The 23,264-nt window shown below is 50.9% G+C and overlaps 1 protein-coding gene across 18 annotated transcripts in view; it reads right to left on the minus strand.

Moving 5' to 3' along the window:
* The window catches only part of NFASC (neurofascin), a 181,378-nt gene that overhangs the window by 71,307 nt on the left and 86,807 nt on the right, over positions 1-23,264 (minus strand). For all 18 annotated transcript variants that reach the window (XM_027074833.2, XM_027074839.2, XM_027074831.2 and 15 more), the window contains one exon: positions 1,701-1,884. In XM_027074833.2, the coding sequence (XP_026930634.1) occupies positions 1,701-1,884 (184 nt within the window). The remainder of the gene's footprint in view (positions 1-1,700; positions 1,885-23,264) is intronic.

Raw genomic sequence — 23,264 nt, forward strand, 5'->3', positions numbered from 1 at the left:
CACTCTAGGCCCTCCTCACGGACACTGAGGTGGGGAGATGGTGGTGGGGGAGGTCAGGGCACTTGTGGCTCTTTGCCCCACACGCGGTACTCTGGAGAGACTGACTGCTAGCTCACCTGCCCATGGCTCCAGTAGAGCTTTAGAAATCAGATTCCTAACAAAGATGTCAAAGCCATCTATTTATAAGTTCTTCTTGAAGGAACCCCTCACCCACTAGCCCCAGGGATCAAAGTGGCAAGTGAATGAGTGAGGAGAAGCAGCAGAAGAGAAATGAGCCTTCACCACTTCTTTGATAACCCAATTTCCTCTGTATCCCTCTGCTCTCCAGGGACTTAGCCTTATCGTGCTCCTTATTAGACTGTCTGCCTGGGATTGTTAATGAGAGACTCTTCCTTGAGCTATCAGTGGAGATGGTCTCCACGGGAACAGTTCATTTTATGACCCCCCCCCCCTTCAGTGAGCACACACACACGCACACACACACGTGCATGCACACACACATACACGCGCTTGGGGCTATTGGGAAGGCAACAGGGCCTTGCCTGTCTTGTTTCTTATAGTTTCTGCTGGCCTTCTCTTACCCAGAAGTGGCCACTCCTCTGGGCAGTTATTATTTGTAGGGTTGAGTGGGGCGGGGGGCGCTGAAGTATGTGTAATTCTTCTCCAAGCTATGCTGACTCCGGGCCCCAGGGTCTGGCTTTGGAGAGCTCAGTGGGCACTTCTTGGAGGCTGTATCCCTCTCCCAGCCCTCCCCGGACATCTGTCACCTGGACAGAGCCCAAGTCAGCATCGGCATCATGTGGATCCCATCTATTTCTGGAAGCAGGGCACAGGGGACAGAGGTGGTATGCCCACATCAGGGCACTGGAATGCCAAGACATTCTGGTGGAGGTGTCAGAATTGCGGCAAAGGGGGTACGCAGCTAAATGCAGGGCCATGGAGCATGGCTGCCAGTCAATGAGCCACTTACGAACGTAGCAACAGATATGGCTGCAAGAGACATGGCTGTCAGCATCCCAAACCCCTTCTTTTATGATTCTGATGGCCAAATAATGCCCCCACCATGGGAAACAGAATGATATAGATTTTACTTTCCAACTTCGCCACGGGAGAGGCAAAAACAAACAGAAGGAATCAGCACCTGGGTTTTGGACCCTGGCATTAAAATGGAGCTCTATTTTAATGTTTCATTTAGCCCCAGCCTTCTGCGAAATAATTCCCTTCCCAACCCTCCCCAGGCCGTCCCTCCTGATTAGTCCAGCCACGAGGGCCTAGGATCCAGCTCAGATATTAGGAAGGCAGATGAGAACTATCCATTGCACTTGGTCCTTGGAAACTCCACTTTGACGGGCAAGTCAAGACTGCAGAGATCGGAGGGAGGAGAGTGGAGGGAAGAACTCCTGAGTGACACACTGACTTTCAAATCTGCCACCTCCAGTCCTGCTCGGCAGGCTCCAGGCAGCCCCAACATCAGCTCAGCCACAGTCCTCAGAGATCGTGCCGCGCAATTTGTCTCACATTCCCAAACACAGATCTGCTTCCGTCAATTCTTTGCAGGGAAACCCAGCTCTGCATCCAGAATCACTTCCCCTCTCCCCAACCTCTTCCAAAGTTGGTCTTCACTCCCCGCCAACCTCCCATCCCCTCCCAACTCCTCTGCCCAAAATCAGGAGAATCAAAGAGGATGGGGCAGGACTCACGATCCATAGGAATCTCGATGGCCCCGCTGAGGCTGAGGAGGCAGAGCAGGAAGGCTGCGTGGACCCAGGGCGGCGGCTGCTGCTGCCTGGCCATCCTCAGTACTGGGCCCCGCTCCCTGCTCCCCGGCCCGCGGGGTCTTGCTGCCTCCAGCAGCTCTAACTGGGCCTCTCGGACAGAGTTCAGCTGTGGAAAGAAATACAATGCCAAGTGAGTTTTTCTTGAACTTGTGGTCTGTTCTAGCAATCCTCCGGGGCCTGAAGGACTCCAGGGTCCTGTTGGTCACAGACCAGTGTTCTAGAATAGGATTTCTTAACCTTGATGGACATGTGGGACCCACAATTCTCTGTGTGGGGAACTGCCTTGGGTATTATTGCAGGATGTTTCGCAGCATCCCTGGCCTCTATCCACTAGATGCCAGTAGAACCCACTCCTGCCTCCAATCGAAAATGTCTCTAGACATTGCCAACTGTCCCCTGGAGGACAAAACCACTCCCGGTTGAGAACCACTGTTCTAGAAGGAAGGGCAACTCCGCTTGGAATAATCCTGGAAACAAACACTGTCCCACTGGCCCAGCACCTAGAAGATGCCATGCACTAGGCCAGTGAGAAACACACGAATCTCAGAGCTTCTAGGAACCCTATGTGTTGTATGGGCCTGGGTTTGAGTGGGTCTGGGGTAGGGCACAGAGAAAAGATCACACTGATGTCCTCTGATCCAGGGGCAGAGTGAAGGCAGCTGCACTGAGGGTTAGGAGTTAGACAGGTGGAAGCTGGTTGCTCACTGGGACTTTTTTTTTTAAATGAATTTCTGCAGATATTTTGTGCACAAAGGTGTGGTGGCCCTGATGTTGTCCCTTTAGAGATAATGGCAGTGCTGAGACTATGACCCAGAAGAAGGGGCTTCCAGGGGGTTGGTAGAATGAGCGACATTATGACCGCCCAATGTTCACATCCTCAAGCACAAGAAATCATTCTAAGGCCTTCAAGGGGAAGGATTAAAAATGGCTGCCCAAGGGGCCTGGGAGGAGTCCTTAAGAGATAAACCCTTTTCCCCTCCTCCTGAGAGAGAAAAGCAAGGATGGCTATGGAAGGTGGGTGGGGGGGGTGAATGAAATAGATAAATGGGATAAGAGTACACTTATCGTGATGAGCACCGAGTCATGTGTAGAACTGTTGTCATTATGTTGTGCATCTGAAACTAATATAACACTGTATGTTAACTATACTTGGAAAAAAAAAAAAAAAAAAGAATGAGATACAGTGCTTTAAGACTGCCACTGTTTCCAGAACATGGGATCTTAAAACTTGGTCCAGTTTGCTGTTCTGCCATGGGGGCCAAGTCAAAGAGGATGGCTGGAGGCAGGTCCCCCAGGATTCTTCTCTCACCTGTACACTGTCGCCAGCTCCCGTCTGCCCTGACTGAGGCTGTTGGGCACAGGAGCAGGGCTCCAAGGCTTGCTCCTGGGAGACAAGGTTATGCTTCTGAAGACCCGGGGGATGAGGACCCTCCCCTGTGCCAGGATGTGGGGCGGGCTAAAGGATTCTGATTCAGATTTCAGCAGTTTCTGTCCTGGACGCTGGGCCCAGCAGCAGCCCCCAACCTCACGTGTTTCTGGACCCCATTTACTTCCTTCCCGCTGCTTCCGCCTTGGTTTCGGTCACCATCATTTCATGGCAGCGACCACAGCAGCTTCCTGAGTGGTCTCCCCACCTCTACTCTTTTTTTTTCTTTGTTTTTAAGATTTTGTTTTTGAGTAATCTCTACACCCAACGTGGGGCTCGAACTTATAACCCCGAGGTCAAGAGTCGCATGCTCTACCAAATGAGGCAGCCGGGTGTCCCTCCCCACTTCTACTCTTACCCCTCTGACTCATTCTTCACCCATCACCAGAGGTGTCATTTTCTAAAGTGTGGATACAAATATGCCAGGCCCCAGTCAACTCACTAGCTCACAGATGCCCGACAGTGAAATCCTCCCTAATGGAGTCCCCTCTCCAACCTCCCCTCTCGTCACCCTCCCTCTGTGTTCCAGCAAGTACTGGTCATCTCCTAGGTCCCATCATGTGTCGTGCTCTGTGACTTCTACACAGATTAGCTTCTGTCTAGAACATGCTTTGAATCTGCCCTCTCACGATTTTTGCCAAGTGTGACTTCCCTCGTCTGTACTCCTGAACACCATTTGTGGCCCCCTATTATATAGCACTTGTCACTTCGTATTCATTGTGTTCTTTCCAAAAGCCACTCATCTGTACCCTCTATTAAAAAAGGAAGGCTCCATAGGGAAGGTGCCTCATTTTGTTTATTCCTAGAATCTAATATGGCAGGCACTCAAAAATATGTGATGGATGGATGAAAAATGAGCAAATAAATGGCTGACTGAATGAAATAAACCACTTGGATCACATGTTTTTGTTGTTTAAACTCGGGTCTCCCCAGAAAACCAGCAGGAGGCTCAGGGGAACACATGCTTTGGACCTGGATGGTATACTGTGGAGGATCCCCTCCAGTGGAGGAAAAAACTCCCTCCCTCCCTAGGCACTGCACTTGGGCCAGAGATCAATCAGCTAGAAGAGGGTCAGGGGAGTAGAAATCTCCCAAGGAGGAAAATCTCCTGGCTGGACGGCGTCACAGGACGTCTTTGGTTCTTCCTCCAAAGACGGTCTTTATACAGACACAGGAAGGGTCTGCTAACTCCCCTCCTTGGGTCGTACATCTCCAAAGACCAGACTCAGGCTATCCAGCTGACACCTTGTACTGAGAGAACCAGCATGGGGTGAGGCTCAGCATTCCTTCACGTAGGACAGTGGGGATGGGTTGGCTCCCGTCTTGGCTTCATGACTGCCATGTTTTGTTCAGGAGCTGCCCAGCAACAGGAAGTGATGGGCAGGAGAAGGGTATCTTGTTCTGGGAATCTTGATGGGCATAAGAAGCCAGAGCTATTCACTAACTAGAAACACACTGGCAGGAAAAAAAAAAAGCCCAATTATTTGGGGTGCTTTTAACTCACAATTTTAAAACACGGTAGACAAAGTTCTTGGAGATAATCTGGTAGCTGTTTGATAATTCTCTCTCCCTCTTCTCTCTGGAACCCATTTTTTCCCAGTAAAATCTTAAAAGAGTAAGAGACTTTTAAGATCATTTTGCTTTATGAAATCCCCTTACTTTTCAAATGAGAAAACAAGAGCCCAGCGAGGGGAAGTGATTTGCTCAAGGTCACACAGCTGGTTAGGGGCAAAGCCAGGAAAAGAACCCAGATCTCCCGACTCCTCACCCAATTTCCCATCTCTCCATATGCAGGAAAGTTCCAGAGTAAAGTTGCTATTTAAAAAAGAAATGCTCTGGATCCTCTGTCCCTCCTGCCCTTGCCCCTCCCCTGCTCATGTGTTCATGCATGCTCGCTCTCTCTCAAAACAAAAACAAAAACATTTTAATATAAAGTCAATGCATCTTTCTTTTTAATGTTTATTTATTTTTGAGAGAGAGAGAGACAGAGGGTGAGCAGGGGAGAGGCAGAGAGAGAGGGAGACACAGAATCCAAAGCAGGCTCCAAGCTCTGAGCTGTGAGCACAGAGACCGATGTGGGGCTTGAACCCACGAACCGTGAGATCATGACCTGAGCCGAAGTCGGATGCCCAACCAACTAAGCCACCCAGGCGCCCCCAAAACAAAAACATTTTAAATAAAAAAATAAACAAATGTGGGTGTCTGGGTGGCTCAGTTGGTTGAGCGTCTGACTTCAGCTCAGATCATGATCTCATGATCTCGAGCCCTGCATCAGGCTCACTGCTCTCAGTGTGGAACCTGCTTCGGATCCTCTGTCCCCCTCTTTCTCTGCCCCTCCCTTGCTTGTGTGCCCTCTCTCTCTCTCTCTCTCAAAAATAAAGAAAACATTTAAAAATTAATTAATTAATTTAAAAAATGTAGTTTCTTTAAAAAAGTAAACACAGATTTATCACCTGACCCCATATTTCTATTTCTAGGTATATGCCCCAAAGAGTTAAAGACCAGTATTCAAACAAGTCCCTGTGTGCACATGTTCATAGTAGCATCATTCATAACAGCCAGAAGGTAGAAACAGCCCAAATGTCCATCAACAGATGAATACATAAGCAAAATTGCAGTACGTACATTCCACGAACTATCACTTGGCCACAGAAGGCAGGTACTGACACCTGCTACAACGTGGACGAAACCTGAGATGGTTATGCTCGCTGAGAGGAGCAAGACACAAAAGGTCACATACAGAATCATCTCATTTATATTGAAGATCCAAAATAGGTAAGTCCATACAGACGGAACACAGGTTGGTGCTTACCAGAGGCAGAGGGGAAGGGGGAATGGGAAGTAACGGGTATGGGGTTTCCTTTCGGGGTGATGATAATGTCGGGATGAGGAAGGGATTCCACGGGAGTATAATAAGAACGACTCGATTGAGGTGATGGCTGTACATACTGTGAGTTATTCCACATGGGCATATAGGCACCTTCACCTCCCTGAGCCTGGTCCGCTCAGCCTGGAGGAGAGGCACACGGCTTGTAATCCTTCCCGTACATTCTGAAGGACTCTCCACCCATGTCTAAGGAACAGGAGTGTTAACTGGTGTCCGGGCATGTGGATTCTAGTGTTGCACTCAAAGAAGTCAATGCAGAGTGAGGAGGGAGATGTCCTGCCTGCAGGTACCCCCACATCACCAAGGGTTACAGTTTTCCTATCCCGATAACCAGGTAGGAAAGGCCAAGGGCAGGGATGTCTAACTGAAGGCAGGTAAGTGCCTGCTTCTAATCAAATCTTTTTTCTTACGCTATCTTGCTGGGTGGCCCAGTCACAAAGTATCTCAGGTTCCTCTCCCATTAGGGGTAGAGAATGACATCACCCAGGGGCGGGTGTGGGGGTGCGTGGAGAATGCCATCTAACTACAGAGCATCCTGGGGAGAAATAGGGAAAATCCCATATCTGGTGAGAGGGCAGATGGGGGCTGCAGAAGAGGGGCCGTGATGACTGTCTTGGAATGCTGGGAGAAGGTGTGGAATTTTTCCGTTTAGCTCCACGAGGGAAAAAACTAGAATGGAATGGGAGAAGGTTCCAGAGAGGCAGCTGCTGCTCTGAGATGTAAGGAAGAATAATCTGATAAATGTAGCCATCCTACAGTACCATCCGCGAAAGTAAACACTCTACCCACACACACCATCGATACAATGTGTCCGAAAGATCCTTTTACATCACATCAAACAGGTTAGAGGTGGATCCTAAGGATGTAAAATACATAAAAGGGAGGGCTATTGCAGGGGGAGAGAGTGAGGAAAAGAACAAAAAGAAAACCACAAGAGAAATCTTGTGTGGGCTGATGGTGTACTATACGCTGCGGAAGACGATTAATTCGATGCTTGCACTTCTGAAATCCTCCCCCTGCCCTGCAACCCCTGTGTGAAAAGAGAAGAAAAGAGAGAGGGAACAGAGTTACCCAAACATGCAATGTTCTGCCTGGTGCAGTACTGAGCTCACTGTTTCATAAAGAATCCAAGCCCAGGTGCTGTGCTGACAATGTACCCACACGGGAAGGAACTGGATGCTTCTCAGAAACTCCTCGGCACTATTTAAATACACAGATCCCTGGACCCTCAAACTTCTAGGCAGGGGGCCAAATCGGGCTTGCAGATTTAAAAAACTGGTTGTTGTTGTTTGTTTTTTTTTTTGAATTTGAATGCCCTTAGAAATTCTGTTATCTTATGTGGGATGCTTCCTTCACTTAGGTAAGCTCCCTGAACTGAAGCTTTAAAGTTTCCGGAACTTTAAATTTGCAAGCCTTGTGGGAGATTCAGATTCACAATGTCTGAGACGGGGCCCAGGAAGGGTGTGGGAGTCGGGTGATGGTCAGCCATTGGTGCGGACTGCTGGACACGACAGCCTCTCTTGGTCAAGTTCGAGAGCATGGGCTGTGCAGCATGACTGTCTTGAGTTTGAGGGGGTGGGGGTCAGGGGCAAGTACTGAACCTTCAGACCTCTGTATTTCTCATCTGAAAAGCTCACACAGGACTATTCCAGAGGGCTTCTGGGATGACTTAATACACAATTCCTATTTAAAGCCCTTGGCAAAGCACAGGGCCCAGAGTGACGCTCAGTACATGTTAGCTGCTGCCCCGGGGCGGGCTTTGAGTTCGCAGGATGAAGGAAGCGTCCTGGTTACCTACGTGACGTTACTGGTAACAGCGGCTACTAGTAATAATTATCCACCCGCAATCAGTGTGCTTTCCAATTTTTCCTTCTTTCTGGATCCTGGTTTGCTTTCTTTCCCCAGACTGGGGAGCCCCTGGGGTTGGCACCACAAGCTGTCCCCGGCAGACGGTTGAGAGGCCCATGGCTCCCACAAGCTGTCATCACCGGGAGCCCCCCACATTCCCGCAGCCCCGTTCTGGGCAGGGCTGTGCCAGTGGTCACAACACATCTGTGATGATGGGAGGAAAGACTGGCGGGGCTGAAACGTGGCTCAGCTGCCAGTTCCACATCTCCGAGAGCAGAACCCCCCCCCCCCCCGGGACTGTTGGGTGGCAGTCGGCAGGCCATTCATTCATTTACCAGATCTGGCAGCAGGTGCTGCTTTAGAGAATATAACACAAGGACAAGAGATAAGGTTTCTCTGCTCTGGTGGAGCCTTCTTTCCAGTGAGGGAGACAGGAAATCGGCAGTGAACACAAACAAATCAGGTCGCAGTAGGTCCAGTGAAGAACACACAATCCGACCTGCACAGATGGAGGCGACCTACATGCCCTTCATCCTTCAGTAGGTGAACGGATACCTAAACTGTGGTGCATCCACACGACGGAGTACTATTCAGCGCTAAAAAGAAATGAGCTATCAAACCACGAGAAGACACGGAGGAAGCTTAAATGCGTATCGCTAAGTGAAAGAAGCCATGGAAAGGCTGCGTACAGTATGATTCTATGTCCCTAAGTGACATTCTGGAAAAGGCAAAGCTATGGAGGTGGTAAAAAGATCAGTGGTCGCCAGAGGTGGGTGGTGGGGGGGAGAAGGAATGAATAGATGGAGCACGGAGGATTTTCAGGGCATCAAACTCCTCTGTATGAGACTATGATGCTGGGCCCATGTCATTACACATTCGTCTAAACCCACAGAAGGACAGCACTGGGAGTGAACCCTCATGTCAACTACAGACTGTGGGTGATTAGGATGTGTCAGGGTGAGTTCATCAGTTGTTACAACTGCACCTCTCCGGTGGGGGGTGGTGCTAATGAGGGAGGCTGTACGCGTGTGGGGGTAGGGGGTTTACGGGAAATCTCGATACCTCCCAGCTTGATTTTGCTGTAAATCTAAAAGGTCTCTAAAAAAAAAATCAAGTCAATAAATAAAGAAAAAGAAGAAGAAAAGAAATCCCAATAGGCTGATGGGGTAAAGGGCAGTGAATGGTCAAAGAAGGCCTCTTGTGAGAAGGTGACATTTGACGGAGATCTAAATGGCAAGGAGGAGCCAACTTTATAAAGGTGGGTCAGGAAAACATCCGGGGCCAGGGGAACCGCTTGTGCAAAGACCCTATGGCAGGAAGTAGATGGGTAGGTGAAATAAACCAGTGTGGCCAGCTCTGAAGATGAAAGTAAGGAATTTAAATTCCATTCTAAACACGCCAGGAGGCTACTGCAGGGTTCTAAGTGGTGGGTGACCTGATGAGAGCTGTTCTCAAAGGCCACGCTGGCTGCTCTCTGGAGGGCGGCATGTAGACAGGTGGCAGTGGAGGCAGGGAGACCCTCCGGGGTGAGGCCAGCCTCTTCACTTTCCAACCCAGAAACTTCACCACTGTTTCAATGAAACCACCCAATGCAGCCAGCCTCACGGCCACCCCGGGGTTTCACACCAAGTATTCAGGGTAAGGAGGGTAGAGCTGAAAGATTTCTCAAGAACCTTTTAGTGCCAGGTTTTTGCATTGGGTCAGAGGAGCCTGGTGGTTTCTTTGGAAGTGCCGGGACCTTCTCCAAGGGAGGAGAGCATTTGGAGAGGGAGGAACAAGTGGGACTTCGGCCCCCACCCCCACTCCACTCTCACCGGGGCTGCTTCAAAGCCCCTGTTTGTTGATATTGGGTTTTGCATGAGGTTTTATTTGAAGAAAGGACTCTGTCAGTAAAACAAAGAACTGGAAATCCTTGTGCAGCAGTCTGACTCTCCAAATGCAGAAAACCCCGAACCCATCGGCGACAATGCGTGGGCGCAACAGCCAGGCGCGGCTGGGAGGAAGGACGTGGCAAGCCGTCAGGTGTCCCAAGGCTCGCATCTTTTGCATTGAGGTCTGCGGTGCTCTCCGGGCTCAGGGGGCTTCCTGGGACTGCTTCACAATCCCCAGTCCCCCAGGTGGGAGCGGGGGGTGTCTCCGTGTGTAACACGGGGATAGTCTAACACCGCAGAAGGCAGAGGGGAAAGACCTGATTCTTCATGCCACCGTTGGTGTCGCTGACGGAGCATTCCCTGAAGCAAGTCCTAACTGTGGATCTTCCAACTGCATATATATTTATATTACAAATTCCCTTTAATTTTGAAGCCGGCTGGAGTCGAGTGTTCTACCACGTGCAGCTGACAGCGCGCTGTCACGGTCGGAAATGCCCGTGGGACGTTAGCTGGGTGCCTACGCTTCCCATGGCCTCCACTTTCTGCGTAAAAAGTGTCCCTCCCTCCTCCTGCCGGCGTCTGCTGGACCCAGGCCCACCCCTCCGCAGAGACCCGCCCTTGACCATCCGCTGTCCGCTCCACATGCTCCTGAATCTCCCAACTCTTCTCCGGGCCTCAGCAGAGAAACACCTTCAAGTTTCTCTCCTAACAAAAACAAAAGATTATTCTCTGGATCCCACAGCCTCCCTACATACACCTGATTTGTTTTTTTTCCTTCTCTCTCTTCTCATGAAAGTTTGTTTAGAGAGTGGACTGTGGCTTCTGCTTTTATTTCCTGAGTTCTCTTTCCCTCCTCCAACCAGACTCTGGAACGCTCCCTCCAGACCTCCCGTTGGCCTCCAGACGGCCGACTCCAGCGTCCTTAGTCTTTATCTCGCCAGACCTCTTGGAGGCGGCATCGGCTTCCGTCAACCACTCCATCCATCCCTCCTCACATTCTTTTCTCCTTGGCCTCTGAACCACCACTTCTGGCCTCCTCTTCTCTCTGGCCCTTCAAACCTCCGCAGCGGCAGTGATCACCTTGCCAGAGCCTCTCCTTCTGCCACGGGTTCGTCGTGTTTCCACTGGGGTCCTGCTCCTCTGTCTCTCTTCCCTGTCTCTGTTGATGGCGCCAACCCAACTTGCCCAAGCCAGACACCTGGGAATCACCCTGAAATCCCACCGCTGCTTACACCTCACACGAGGCACCGAGGCCCTCTCGGTGTCTCTCACCCCCTTTCCCTTTCCCGTGCTCCCACCCTCTTACCTTTGATCTATGTCATGTCTCGTGGACTACTGCAGTAACCCCCCCAGCTGGTATCTTTCCGGGTCATTCTCCATGTTGCTATTACAGTCATTTTTCTAAACCCCTGTCTGAGGCTGTCAGTGCTCGGCTGAAAACCCTTCCATATCGCCCCATCCATCTATAGGGTCAGACCCAAACTCCTGCGTGCAGCAAGGCTCCAGGAGATCAGACTCCTGCAGGACTCTCAGACCCCATCCAAATGCTAAATGCCCCGTAACTGACACACCATTTACAATCTCCACATTTACATGTGCCATCCTCGGTGGCTGGAAAGGCCTTCCCTCCTTGTCACGTGATTAATTTTCTATTCAGTCTGCCACATCGCACCACTCAGGCGTCTTCTGCTTCGTGAATAATTCCTTGTGCTCCCCCACCCCCACCCCCGCCCCACTGCTTGCCTCCATTTCTACTCCCCCTTGCACCTGTCTCTCTGGGGCACTTAGCACACCGGTAAAACTTTAAATTAAGGGTCGGAGACTTTCTCTGTAAAGGTCCAGATCGTAGGTATTTTCAGCTTTATGAGACATACAGCCTCTGTCACAACTGCTGAACTTTTCTATTGTAGTGAGAGAGCCACCATGGCCAATAAGGGAGCGAATGGGCATAGCTATGTTCCAATAAAACTTTATTTACAAAAACAGGCAGCGGGCTGGAATTGGCCGGGGGGGGGGGGGTGGGGGTGGGGGTCGCAGTTTGCTCACCACTAGCTTAACTCGTCTCTCCTCTTTGTGGCATTTTTGAGGCTTAGCCCATGCCCTGATCATTCTTGCGTCCGGTGTATGCCTGGAAGGGAATATTTACGGAGTAGAAGACCCAAGTAAAGTCCTCCGTCCTGCCACTTACTTTTTTTTTTTTAATAAATTACTTGTTTTCCGAGCTTTTAAAAAAAATTTCAACAATGGAAATAGATATTCCTGCTTTGGCTGCTTCCAGTGGTTGTGGTTGGAAAAGCAGACGGATAAAGCATAGGAACGTGAGACACCACGCCAATTAAGCTGCTCTCACTATGCTTATCGTGTTCCTTCCTGGTGACCTCAAGCTGACTCCGACCCACGCAAGACTTTTCTTTGAATATTGGGTAAAGTCAGGTCCGAGAGAGGGCCTGTGACCTGCCCATCAGGGGGCTGGTCTGGGCTCAGTCCCAGGCCACTCTCTGCCCTATAGCATCCGTCGCCTCTGGGACCCAAGGTTCCTCCCCAGGGTGAGGTTCCTCAGACCACACCTCCTTTGCCTGCCACTCCACTCATCTTCTCCCAGATTCCAGACGCCTCTGCACCCAGTGTGAGAGAGTGTGCGTGCAACAGGCGGATGGCTTCATAGTGGCCAAGGACCACTGAGATTTGAGGATATTTTCTGAGTTAGGGTCACCAGGAGCTGATGACTGACCGGTAGTGGGTGGTGAGAAGAAGGACGGCACGAAGGTTTCTAGGTCGGGAAACTGGATTAGGATAATGCTAAGGATTGGTATCAGAAATACAGAACAGGGAATGAATCTGTTTGTGGTCGGGCACAAGGAGAACATGAGCTTGGAACCGAATATGTTCAGTTGGATGCCTCCGAGCCATGAACAGAGCAGTCCTGCAGGTACTTGGAGGCTGGGCTCCTGATTAATGCCTTGGGACGTACCGACAGATGAGTGCTATGAGGCCACATGCTAGCAATTAGTGCCTGGAATAAATAATAAAATGACGAGAACAATACTACCCACACCAGCTAAGGAACACATTCAAACATCACTGCCACAGGATGTTGTGAGGGAGCAGAGATAATAAAAGCCCAACAGAGCCTACGTAAAACTCCACCATTGTGCATCAGATTAAAAAAAAAAAAAAAAAAAAAAAGGCAGCAGGCTTATTAACTATAGCTGTCCGGAAGCAACCTCTTCAGCAGTCAGAGAGAGGAGCTGAAACACAAGAGGAAATAAAGGCACATCGAAGTAAGGAGTGGGGCAGGGCCAGGCGTGTGGGGCCCGAAAGAGCTCAGAGGTGTCCCACACTGGGCCGGAGGGCTCACGCAGACAGGTAGGCAGCCCTTCTTAGCTGGGACTCCAGACTCAGAGCTAAGGTATTTCTCAGCTCATTTGCTCCCCATACAAACGCGTAACAGTCACAGCTGACTTGTACATAAATATAAACCAGTGTCTCGGGTTATCACTATGATAATAACCACATTCCTGCTCACCTACCGCCTTCTTACTTGAAGAACAAAGAGCCAGCATCCTGCCCATGCTCACCCTCTATCCTGTCTGTTCTCGGCAGGAAAACTGGTCGAGGAGCCGGCCTAAGAGACACAATCTGCGCTCCTTGGGCAGCTCTCACGCTAATCGCAGCCTCTGCTCCAGCCAAACAGGCACCTTCGGCGACCTTGACCTTTGCTCCCACTTCACCCAGGCCAGAAGGCTACTCCCTCACTTCTCTCCAGTGCAGATCCCCTTCTTTACCAAGGCCCCGAGCGGCAACCCCTCCCTGACACCAGCCCTGCTTTCGCCCTGAAAATAGGCTGCATTTCCCTTGTGTTTCCCAATGCGCCACCAAACTCTGTTCCAGCAGTCATTTCTTCCTGCCCATGGGATTCCCATGTCTGTCTCCTGCATCGAACCCTCAGCTTCTTTTTTTTGTTTTTAAATGTTTTTATTTATTTTTGAGACAGAGACAGAGCACGAGCGGGGGAGGGGCAGAGAGAGAGAGGGAGACACAGAATCGGAAACAGGCTCCAGGCTCCGAGCCGTCAGCACGGATCCCGACGCGGGGCTCGAACTCACAGACCGCGAGATCCATGACCTGAGCCGAAGTCCGACGCTTAACTGACTGAGCCACCCAGGTGCCCCCGAACTCTCAGCTTCTTGAGCTCAGAGCCCATGTCTTACCTCCCTCCATAGTAAGACGGTACAAAAAATATGTGTGGGATGAGTCGCTGACCAGATACTTCTTATTACTGGGAGATAGTTATCCCATCGGCAAATCCACATATGACAAATCCTTGGCGAATATCACACAGGATGAAACCATTATCAAGATATAAGTCTGATAATGAAAATAACCACAGTAACCCAAGAAGAGCATCTCACCAGCATCCTCTCAGCCCACACTCTCATCTCCTTTTTTCTGAAATCTTCCCCCTCCCCGTTCTCAGAGCTTCCTGTCCGATCTGTCAGGGCTACGCTGTTTTCTCTACCCCACAGACAGGCCCTCAGAATCTAGGGGCTCAGCTGTGCCAGGCACTAGTCGCAAAACTGCCGTCCCTTTCACTCCCAGCCTAGCTGCCCCCTCAGCCCTGAGGGCGTCAGCACAGTTGCCAGGGTTCTGAGGTCCACCTGCAGTGGAGGGACCGCTGTGGGTGTTATAGGGGACCCTCCTCGCTGTCCCCCCCTCCTGCCCTCTGATCCCCACCGCCACCTCCCTTCCATCTCTCTCCTGCCAAGGAATAAACGATTCAACAGATGGTGACCCGAGCCTGCTCCGCTCCCTCCGCTCACAGGCATCTAAAGGCCAGGGGGTGGGTTTCCTAGGAAACTGGAAATGCCCCCTGCTGACGATCGTCAGCCTGTCCCAAAGAGCCAGAGCGCCAAGCAAGTAGGAGAGAGACAGAGGGATCTCTGGAGGAAGACAAGAGTTGAAGGGGAAGCAGCGGGGAGGAGCTCCCTGGCTGCCGCTTCTGGGAGCACCTGCCAAACGACTGCATCTCCCCACGTCCCCCTCCTCACCCCCACGGAATGACCGCATGTCTCAGCATCTAGAAGAAAGCATCTGCCCACACAATCCTCCCACCTCCCGCTCTGAAAGGCTGTCTGTAACTACACCAAACCCTCTGGGGCACCGGGGCTTGACAGCCTAAGAAAGCACTCACCAGCCTGCTTCTAGATGCTGGCCTCTCCCCACGCCCAGGGGGAGAGAGACCCAGTTTCCTCGCAGCCGCAGCCGTGTGGGGTTGAACCAGTTGTCTTGTGGGATTTTCCAATAACCAAGAAAGCCTAGTATATGGGATTCGACTCCCCCCTTCTCCCACCTCCCTTCCCAGGGTTGGAGGGGGGTGGTCTCCATCTGCTCAGTGGCTGTCTCAGCCTTGGCTCCCTTTCATTGTCAGGGGGAGAGATCTGGGAGGAGTGAGGGGCTGTGTGTTTAACCGTTGATAGTGATCCACTTGGTGACAGTGACGGGGCACCCAGCAGACCCGGCCCCTCCTCTCCCTGCCTCAGCTAAGTTCACAGAGGCCACAGGGCTCAGGGGGAATGGGGGGTGGGGGGAACAACAGTATCAGGTGGCCCTTGATTCCTGCCTGAGGAGGGGGCCGAGGGCGACACCTGGGTTTAAGGTTAGGGATTTGGATGAAAACAGCTGTTTCCTGCTCAACACCCAGAACTGATCTGTAGATTGAAACCTGAACCACTTGACTATTTATTAAATCGGGAGCGAGGGAGGGAGGGAGGGAATGGGAGAGAAGAAAGGGGGAAGAGGCCTTTCCCTCAAGGTGACCACCGTGAATGTCTGCTGAATACCCAGTCTTCGCACCAGGCTCCGTAGGGGCACACAGCACTAACAGGGCACACTGGTACTCATACGCCTCCGGGCAGGCCGGGGCCCCCAAAGAAGCTGCACCCACCAAGACAGTGTAGCTCCTTCCAGGGTGGGGAGGCACTGACATCTGCCTGTCATGGCATAAGTGGCTGGGTCACTAACACCATGGGGCTTGGACACGGAGACCTGCGGTGTTCTCTTTCATAACTGCACCGTGAGCGTCCACCCCATAGCCTTTGACCATCTACTCGTAAAAGACTTTTCTAGGTTGCTCTTCCTTATTTTTGTTTTCCCATCACAACAATGCCACAGTGAACATCCGTACATAGAGCCTGACACTTGGAGGAAGAGGGGTTGCTGTATCGTCTCAGCTCTTTGACTCCAGGCCAACTGGAGCCTGGCACATCTCAGCCTGGCCTGGCAAGGGAGCCCAAAGTATACAGGTGGCCTGGTCCAGAGCCCAGCCCTGCTGACAGCTCCCATATGGGCCAGCGGTTGCTGGTCACACCGGGAAGAACCTGCCAGTACTATAATCCAGCCAGCTGTCTGAAGTTCTCGGGGGCTGTGCGTTTTCTCCCCCTTATTGTTATCGCTTCTTGGTTCGTCCTCTGAGAGGCAGGACTAGGAAACACGCCTGGAATGGAACAGTCCCTCCAGTGTCGCCAGCGTAGCTGAGGGCTGGCGGACCTAACATGCTGGCTTGAATAAGGTTTGTGGCTATTTGTGACTTCCTATGATTCAGGCTCCACTCACTGGCCCTGCGTGTGGTTAACTGAGCTCTGACCAGTCTCCTTCTGCATAAAGACTACCTATAAAGGAAACAGAAGTTAACACGTAGGGTGTGCGGATTGCCTCCACCTCAGAGCCGTCAGCATAAACCAAACTGACACCAGGAAAGATGGCCTTGGAGGACCCCCTTGGAGAGGAATCCTGGCACCTCCAGGAAGGAGGAAGGAGCCCCCACCTCCCTACCACTCAGCATCCTAGCTTCTCACTGTCTGGCTCCCTGTCTTTTTACCCTCAGGGAGAAAGTTTCACAGCAATTAGACGCACATCTTTCTTCACAGCTGGAGAGAGAGGATGGGGAGGCTCCCACCCCCTCTCCGAGGGGGTAGGGAAGACATCCAGGATGGCAGCAGCTGCCTCCCTGGGGCCTGCCATTAAAGGAAAGTGGCTCAGTGCAAGGCTGGAGGGGAAGTGATCATAATCCTCTGTGACAGGTCTCCAAGGGTGGGGCCCAAGATTTGGGTAAGGTAAGAAGGAGGGACCCAGGAGGGAGAAAAGATGAACACTGAAGGTAAAAGGTCAGAGAAGGAGGCTTGCATTTAGTATGACAAGACCCAGGGTCACAGAGGTGAGTCACAGAGTTGTCATGTGACCCAGTAACGCCACTCCTGGGTATGGACCAGAGAGTACTGAAGACACACATCCACATGAAATCTGTACAGGAACGTTCACAGTAGCATAATTGATAATGGCCAGAAAGTGGAATGATTCAAATGTCCCTCACCCAATGGGTGGCTACATAAAATGTGGCACATCCATACAACGCGGTATTGTTCAGCCATAAAAAGGAACGAGGCACCGAGGCATGTTGCAATATGGATGCACCTCGAGGACATCATAATGAGTGAAAGATGCCAGTCGCAGAAGACTACACATTGTATAATCCCATGAATATAAAAAGTCCAGAGTCGGTATATCCATAGAGGTAGAAAGTAGATTAGTATTGTCTAGGGCTAGAGAAGGACCAGAGTGGAGGGAGGGGGAGGGATCCCTAATGGGTAGGGGTTTTGTGGGGGTTGGAGGGCAAAGGCAATGAAAATGTTCTAAAGCTAATTTTGGTGATGAGTGCTCAACTCTGTGAATATATTACAAATCATTGAGCTGTATACTTTAAATAGGCAAATTGTATGGTATAGGAAATATATCTCAATAGAGCTGTTATTTAAACTATCAGTGAGAGAAAAGAATTACAGGGGTACCTGGGTGGCTCAGTCGGTTGAGCACCCGACTTTGACTCAGGCCGTGATCTCACGGTTGTCGAGTTCAAGCCCTGCATCAGACTCTCTGCTGTCAGCATAGAGCCTGCTTTGGATCCTGTGGATCTAACACGGATCCCCTCCTCCACTCTCTCTCTCTCTCTCTCTCTCTCTCTCTCTCAAAAATAAATAAACATTAAAAGAAGAAAATAAAATACTTTAAAAAATAAAGAAAAAAGAATCACCTAAGGACTGGGAAGGCTCTTGTTACAAAACTGTGATATTTCAAAAAGGAAAGTTAATGATAAAATTGACAAACACAGTTTCAAATGTTCAAAGGGATTTAAGGAACTAAGTTTCTTAATGGGATCAAACACGTTTGTCAAAATTTACGAGGTTTATGAAGAAAACCGTAACATTTGTCAGTTGAAAAGTTTAAGGAAGAATTCAGCTTGGGGATTGAGAATTTTAACATCATGGATATTGATTTCAAACAAAAGACGGAGGGCTAAGTTTTTGTATGCCACCTTCGGAATCACAGTTTTGTTCCTAACTCCATAGAGAATTGCAAAATGCTGTACAGAGGGAATGTCGTGGAGAGAACAGGTAGGAAACCCCATCCCTTTCAGAAGCTTTCCTAAGGGAAGACAGCTGTGCAAAACCTCAGCCATCTTCCTTTCAAATGTAGCTTCCTACCCCAGGCTCTGAGCAATGGGCTCCCAGGCTCCTTGAGTGGGGTGTCCCGTTTGAAGCCCAGGCCACTGTCCACACGAGGACCTACCATCTGGACCCATCTGCTCCCAACGTCAGTCATGTTAAGCTGCTTACCCCGCCCTCTATTTGTGGGACTCTAAGCCTGGTTTCAACAGACCAAGGTTCTGAAGCCATTTGAAAACCACAGACTGAACTCACGCAGGAAGAAAAGAGGGACAAGATTATAGGAGAAGCTTGTTTGGGGTGCAGGAAAGAGGGAGGACCTTCAGTCCCTTAATCAGACTGTGAGCTTTCTGAGGGCGAGGGCGGTGGCTTCTAGGTCTTTCTTGCATCCTTCACAGGAATAAGCTCCAGCTCAAAACAGAAGAGGGCTGGGCTTAATCAATAGAGGTGAACAGTGAACTAGCTCGGAAACCATGCAGACCAGGGAAAACTCACTAGACATGAATTCAGAGATGGGGCTTCAAGAGAATTCCTCTGGCACATGGAAAGGGCATGAACTTGGAGCCACACACCTGGGCTTCAGTGCCACCTCGGCTGTCCACAGGCTGCGTGATCTTTTTTAAGTTTATTTATTTATTTTGAGAGAGGCGGAGAGACAGAGAGAGCGCGCACAAGCAGGGGAGGGGCAGAGAGAGAGGGAGAGAGAGAATCCCAAGCAGGCTCCTTGCTGTAAGCACAGAAGCCTAACGTGGGGCTTGATCCCGCGATCCGTGAGATCATGACCTGAGCCAAAATCCAGAGGCGGACTCTTCACTTTAGACTTAGCCACCCAGGTGCCCTCTGCTGCATGGTCTTCAGCAATGTGTTTACTCTCTCTTAGAGCCTAAGTTTTCTTGTCTTTAAGAGTGGGATGAATACACTTCATAAAAGGTTGTTTCCATGATTATTTTTTTTAATTTTTTTAATGTTTGGTTATTGTTGAGAGAGAGAGAGAGACAGAGTGAGAGCAGGGGAGGGACAGAGAGAGGGAGACAGAGAATCTGCAGCAGGCTCAGTGCTGATAGCTCAGAGCCTGACGCAGGGCTCAAACCCACGAACCACGAGATCAGGAAGTGAGCCAAGGTCAGACGCTCAACCGACTGAGCCACCCAGGCTCCCCTCAGTGATTATTAATTCAATGAACTGTTGTGAGTTAATTCATTTTAAATCAGTTAACGGGCTAAGTTATATGTATAGCATCTAAACCAAGGCCTGGCACAAACCCAGCATTCAAAAGTCACTGGTCCTTTCTCCCTTTTTCCCAAGTTATGGCCGGTGTATTGCATCGCTACATAGCTTTGGGCAGGCTGGGCTTTGGAATACAGAAGTCTACTTTGTAGATGTATGAAAGGCACAACAATGCCTGTGCAACTAGCCTTGGCTCTGTGGCCAAGGAGTTAATATCAGTCTTAAAGCTAACACATGGTGATGTGCCCAGTAGTTGTCTGCTTCAGACCAGAGGGCAAAGGAGGCTCCTGCAAGATCCCAGACTAGCCAAAGCAGCAGTGGGCCCCTTTCTTTCCTGCCTCTGCTGGGGTCTCCTGATCCCAAGCCCTTCCTACCCCTTATTCATACCAGCTTCATCCACCAATGCCCCATGGCCAATGGTGGCAATTGCACCCGGCTAGAGTCAGCCCCAGAGAGGGAGCCACGTCAGTTCTGCGGAGGTAACTTCCAACCCGCTATCCATATGGGTGTAGCAGCTGAGATTCCAAGGACAGCGCACACCCAGCTGCATTTTAAAAATTCCTGTTGGGCTGCTAAAGGGGCACAGGGAGGAAAGGGCTAAGACAGCAGGAGGGAGTGGCATCTGTCCCCCCTGTCTCCCTCCAGCCCCCTCCATTTACATCCCAGACAGACATCAGTCCGGATCCAACTGCCACCCCGGCAGGCTCCTGCAGGCCGGGGGTGTGAAAATGCAGGAGCCTGGAGGAGGGAGGTGGCACAGACAAGGGAAGGTTGTTGCCTGCGTTGGAAGATGCACCACGTGTCTGCGAGTCTGGTGCAAAGTGCTGGCAGCTATAATGCTTACACCAAAGATCGGCTCCAGCGGTGCAGGGGAAAGCTTTGTGTCTTGCGCCCTGAGAAGCGCGTGCATCAGCACGTAGAAGGGGCTCCCTTTGCTACAGATGTGGTCCTCTTATTAGAAATAGAAACTCAGAAGCGACTTGGTGTCTCCAACTCCACAGCCCAGCTTCTGCTGAAAAGGTGGGTTTAGCGGGGCAGCAGAAAAGGCTGAGGAATGGAGAAGAGAACGCATCGTTTCGGCAGAAATGGTGTAGACAGCTATTAGGGGAATAGCTTTGACCTACCTCACTGCTGCTACCACGTCTCCACACCTAGCCTGTAGATCTCAGCACCCCCAGGAGAAGGGGGCTAAGCATGGGCACTCCCTCAGGGGCCTGGGATTGGTCTTGGGGCAAAACAGTTCCTAACGAAGACCCATGGCCCCTCTCGATCACCCCACATGGTGTCCTGAGCCCATGCTGTCCGAGGTGGCCTGTTACCGTGTGTCTGGAGAGAGGAGGCTCGGGCAGAAGGGCTTAGGAGTGTGAGTGCAATTAACTGAATGGATCCATCTGGGAAACTGAAGGCCTGGAGAACCGAGGGGTTTCTCTGTCTTGCGTCAGAGGGCAGGTATCCGTTCTGAGCGCCTGGTGGGGACCCGGAGGTGGAGCGCGGGGTGGGGGAGAGGAGGGAGGGGAGCGAAGAGTCTGAGTGGGGAAGGTGCCTCACGTGGGGAGGGAGGAGTGTGCTGACAGCAGATGCCTGGGGCAGCTCCAGATGGCAGTGGCCTCAGAACAAAAGGGGAAGAGCCAGAGGGAAGGAAGACCCAGAAACAGAGGACTTGCCCCATGAGGCTTCCGCAAACAGATTCCCACCTGGAACCTGGCTGGAGGCGGACTGAGAAGAGGCTACCCAGAGTTTCCGGGAACACTTGGAACAGGCCACCCCAAACCCAGCTGTGTGGGTCCCACGGCTGGACTGCCCAGATTCAAATTCAAAGTGCTGGCACTTTCTTAGACATTTAGCTTTGGGTACAGGCCTTAACCTTCCTGTATTTCTGTCACTGATAAAATGTGAATAATAGGCCCTATTTCGTAGGTTTGTTTTGAGGATAAAATGGAAAATGCACGTCAAGTACACAGCACAGTGCCCGGTGCATATGGGGAGTACTCAGAGCGCTGATTATAATGACGATTATCGTCACCCTCTAAAAAAGCTGGACCAGCTCTCCTGTTCTCAGAACTTATTGTTCCCTCAACAGCCATATGTGCCTGCTCGCATGTATTCTCTGCACTCTTTTCTTTTCTTTTTTTTTAAGGTTTCTCTATGCGGCTGAAAGTCCTTTGACCCTTTGACCCCTCGTGCTGTGCAGGTGCCTCTGCCTGGAGGCCGCAGTGCGGCGTCACGGCGAGAAACAGCCCGTAATTCTGGGCAACTAAATTCTAGAATGGGCTCGGCTGCTAATAAATTTTGTGGATCCTGGAGAAATAACTTCTTGAGCCTCAGTTTACTCATCAACCAAATGGCATGAGGACACCAGCCTTGCTCACACCGCTGACTTGTCATGAAAGTTGAATGGCATAATGAAACGGACACACTATAAAAAGAAAGCTTGGAACCAGTGTTAGGGATTGCTGATCAGATTGGAAGTGTTCCGACGTGCGAGCTAGCACAGGTTTGCTTGGCATCAGGCAGCACGCCTCAGGGCGAGACTGGGGCTGCTAGCCAGATGTGCTGTCGTGCTGTGAAGTTGCTATCACCTGACAAGGGAGGGGCTCCTCAGGCGGGGGTCTGGGGGGCCACCTACGGTGCCCAGGGAGGGTGGTGACGGGCTTTGGAGGGCACAGGGGGGAGAGTGCATGCAGAGAGGGGGCACGGTAACACAACAGACGACCTCCGGGTTCTGTCGCAAACCTGGGGGTCTGTTCCCATGCTGTGTTACCTATCTTTACATGCTCATGAAAATAGCTTGGTATATACCACTTTTGCAATCAGGGTCCTCCAAATACAGTAAAACAAAAGAATGGCACCTCCCCCACCCCCAGTGTCAAGCAGTACATTCAAGTTCGATACTTAGTAACAATGATCCATTGAAAAGCCCCGCGGTCATTTGGAATTCCCAAGCGGTCCCTGAAACCTGACAGTGTCGGGAGCCAGTTGTGGCCCCCGAAAGGCCCACACAGAAACTACTTTGATAAGACAAGCATATCTGAGCTCTGTTGATAGGATAAAAATAGTAACTTTCATTTACTGAACACCTGTTACATGCCAGGCATTGCGCAGGGCTCTTTATACACTTAATCTTTACAAGACGTTCATTACCGTCCCCATTGTATAAACTCAGGCCTAGAGCAGTTAGAAACGTTCCTAAGGTCACCGAGCAAGTGGAGCTGGATTGTGTCCAGATCTGGAATCCATGTCAGCAATGCTCTGCTCCCACCTTTTGACCCCCTCCCTGCATTCCCCTCCCCGCTCTGCTCTAGCCCCATCTCCAAATCCTGGGAGAACAGAAGACGTCTGGAAAGAGGGCTGGAGAAAGACAAAATGCCATGAGGCAGAGGTGCCCAAAGCCAAGAATGAGGAAACCTTTCCCTGTTCAGACCTCTGGGTTGCTAGCTTGTGATCTGTCACCAATAACTCCTGGGTTAAAACTGTAGCCCTCTCTTCCCACATTTCTTCCCCTGACACCCCAGCCTGAGACTAAAACAGGAGCCGTGGGGCAGCAGGAAATTCTAGCCGAGAATGGAACAATGCAGGCCATGCATACAGGGTCTGTGTCAGTGATGTCGGCCTCGGGTTGGCTTACTGCGCCGTGGACAGCTGTCCATCTGCCAGGGCCCAATTCCCCGCCCAGAGGAGGGGTTCCCAGACTGCCCCCCATATGCTGAAGCTGTCATTCAGGAGGCTCCC

The sequence above is a fragment of the Acinonyx jubatus genome, chromosome E4, assembly GCF_027475565.1.
Source record: "Acinonyx jubatus isolate Ajub_Pintada_27869175 chromosome E4, VMU_Ajub_asm_v1.0, whole genome shotgun sequence".
In the NCBI taxonomy this organism is placed as follows: Eukaryota; Metazoa; Chordata; class Mammalia; order Carnivora; family Felidae; genus Acinonyx; species Acinonyx jubatus.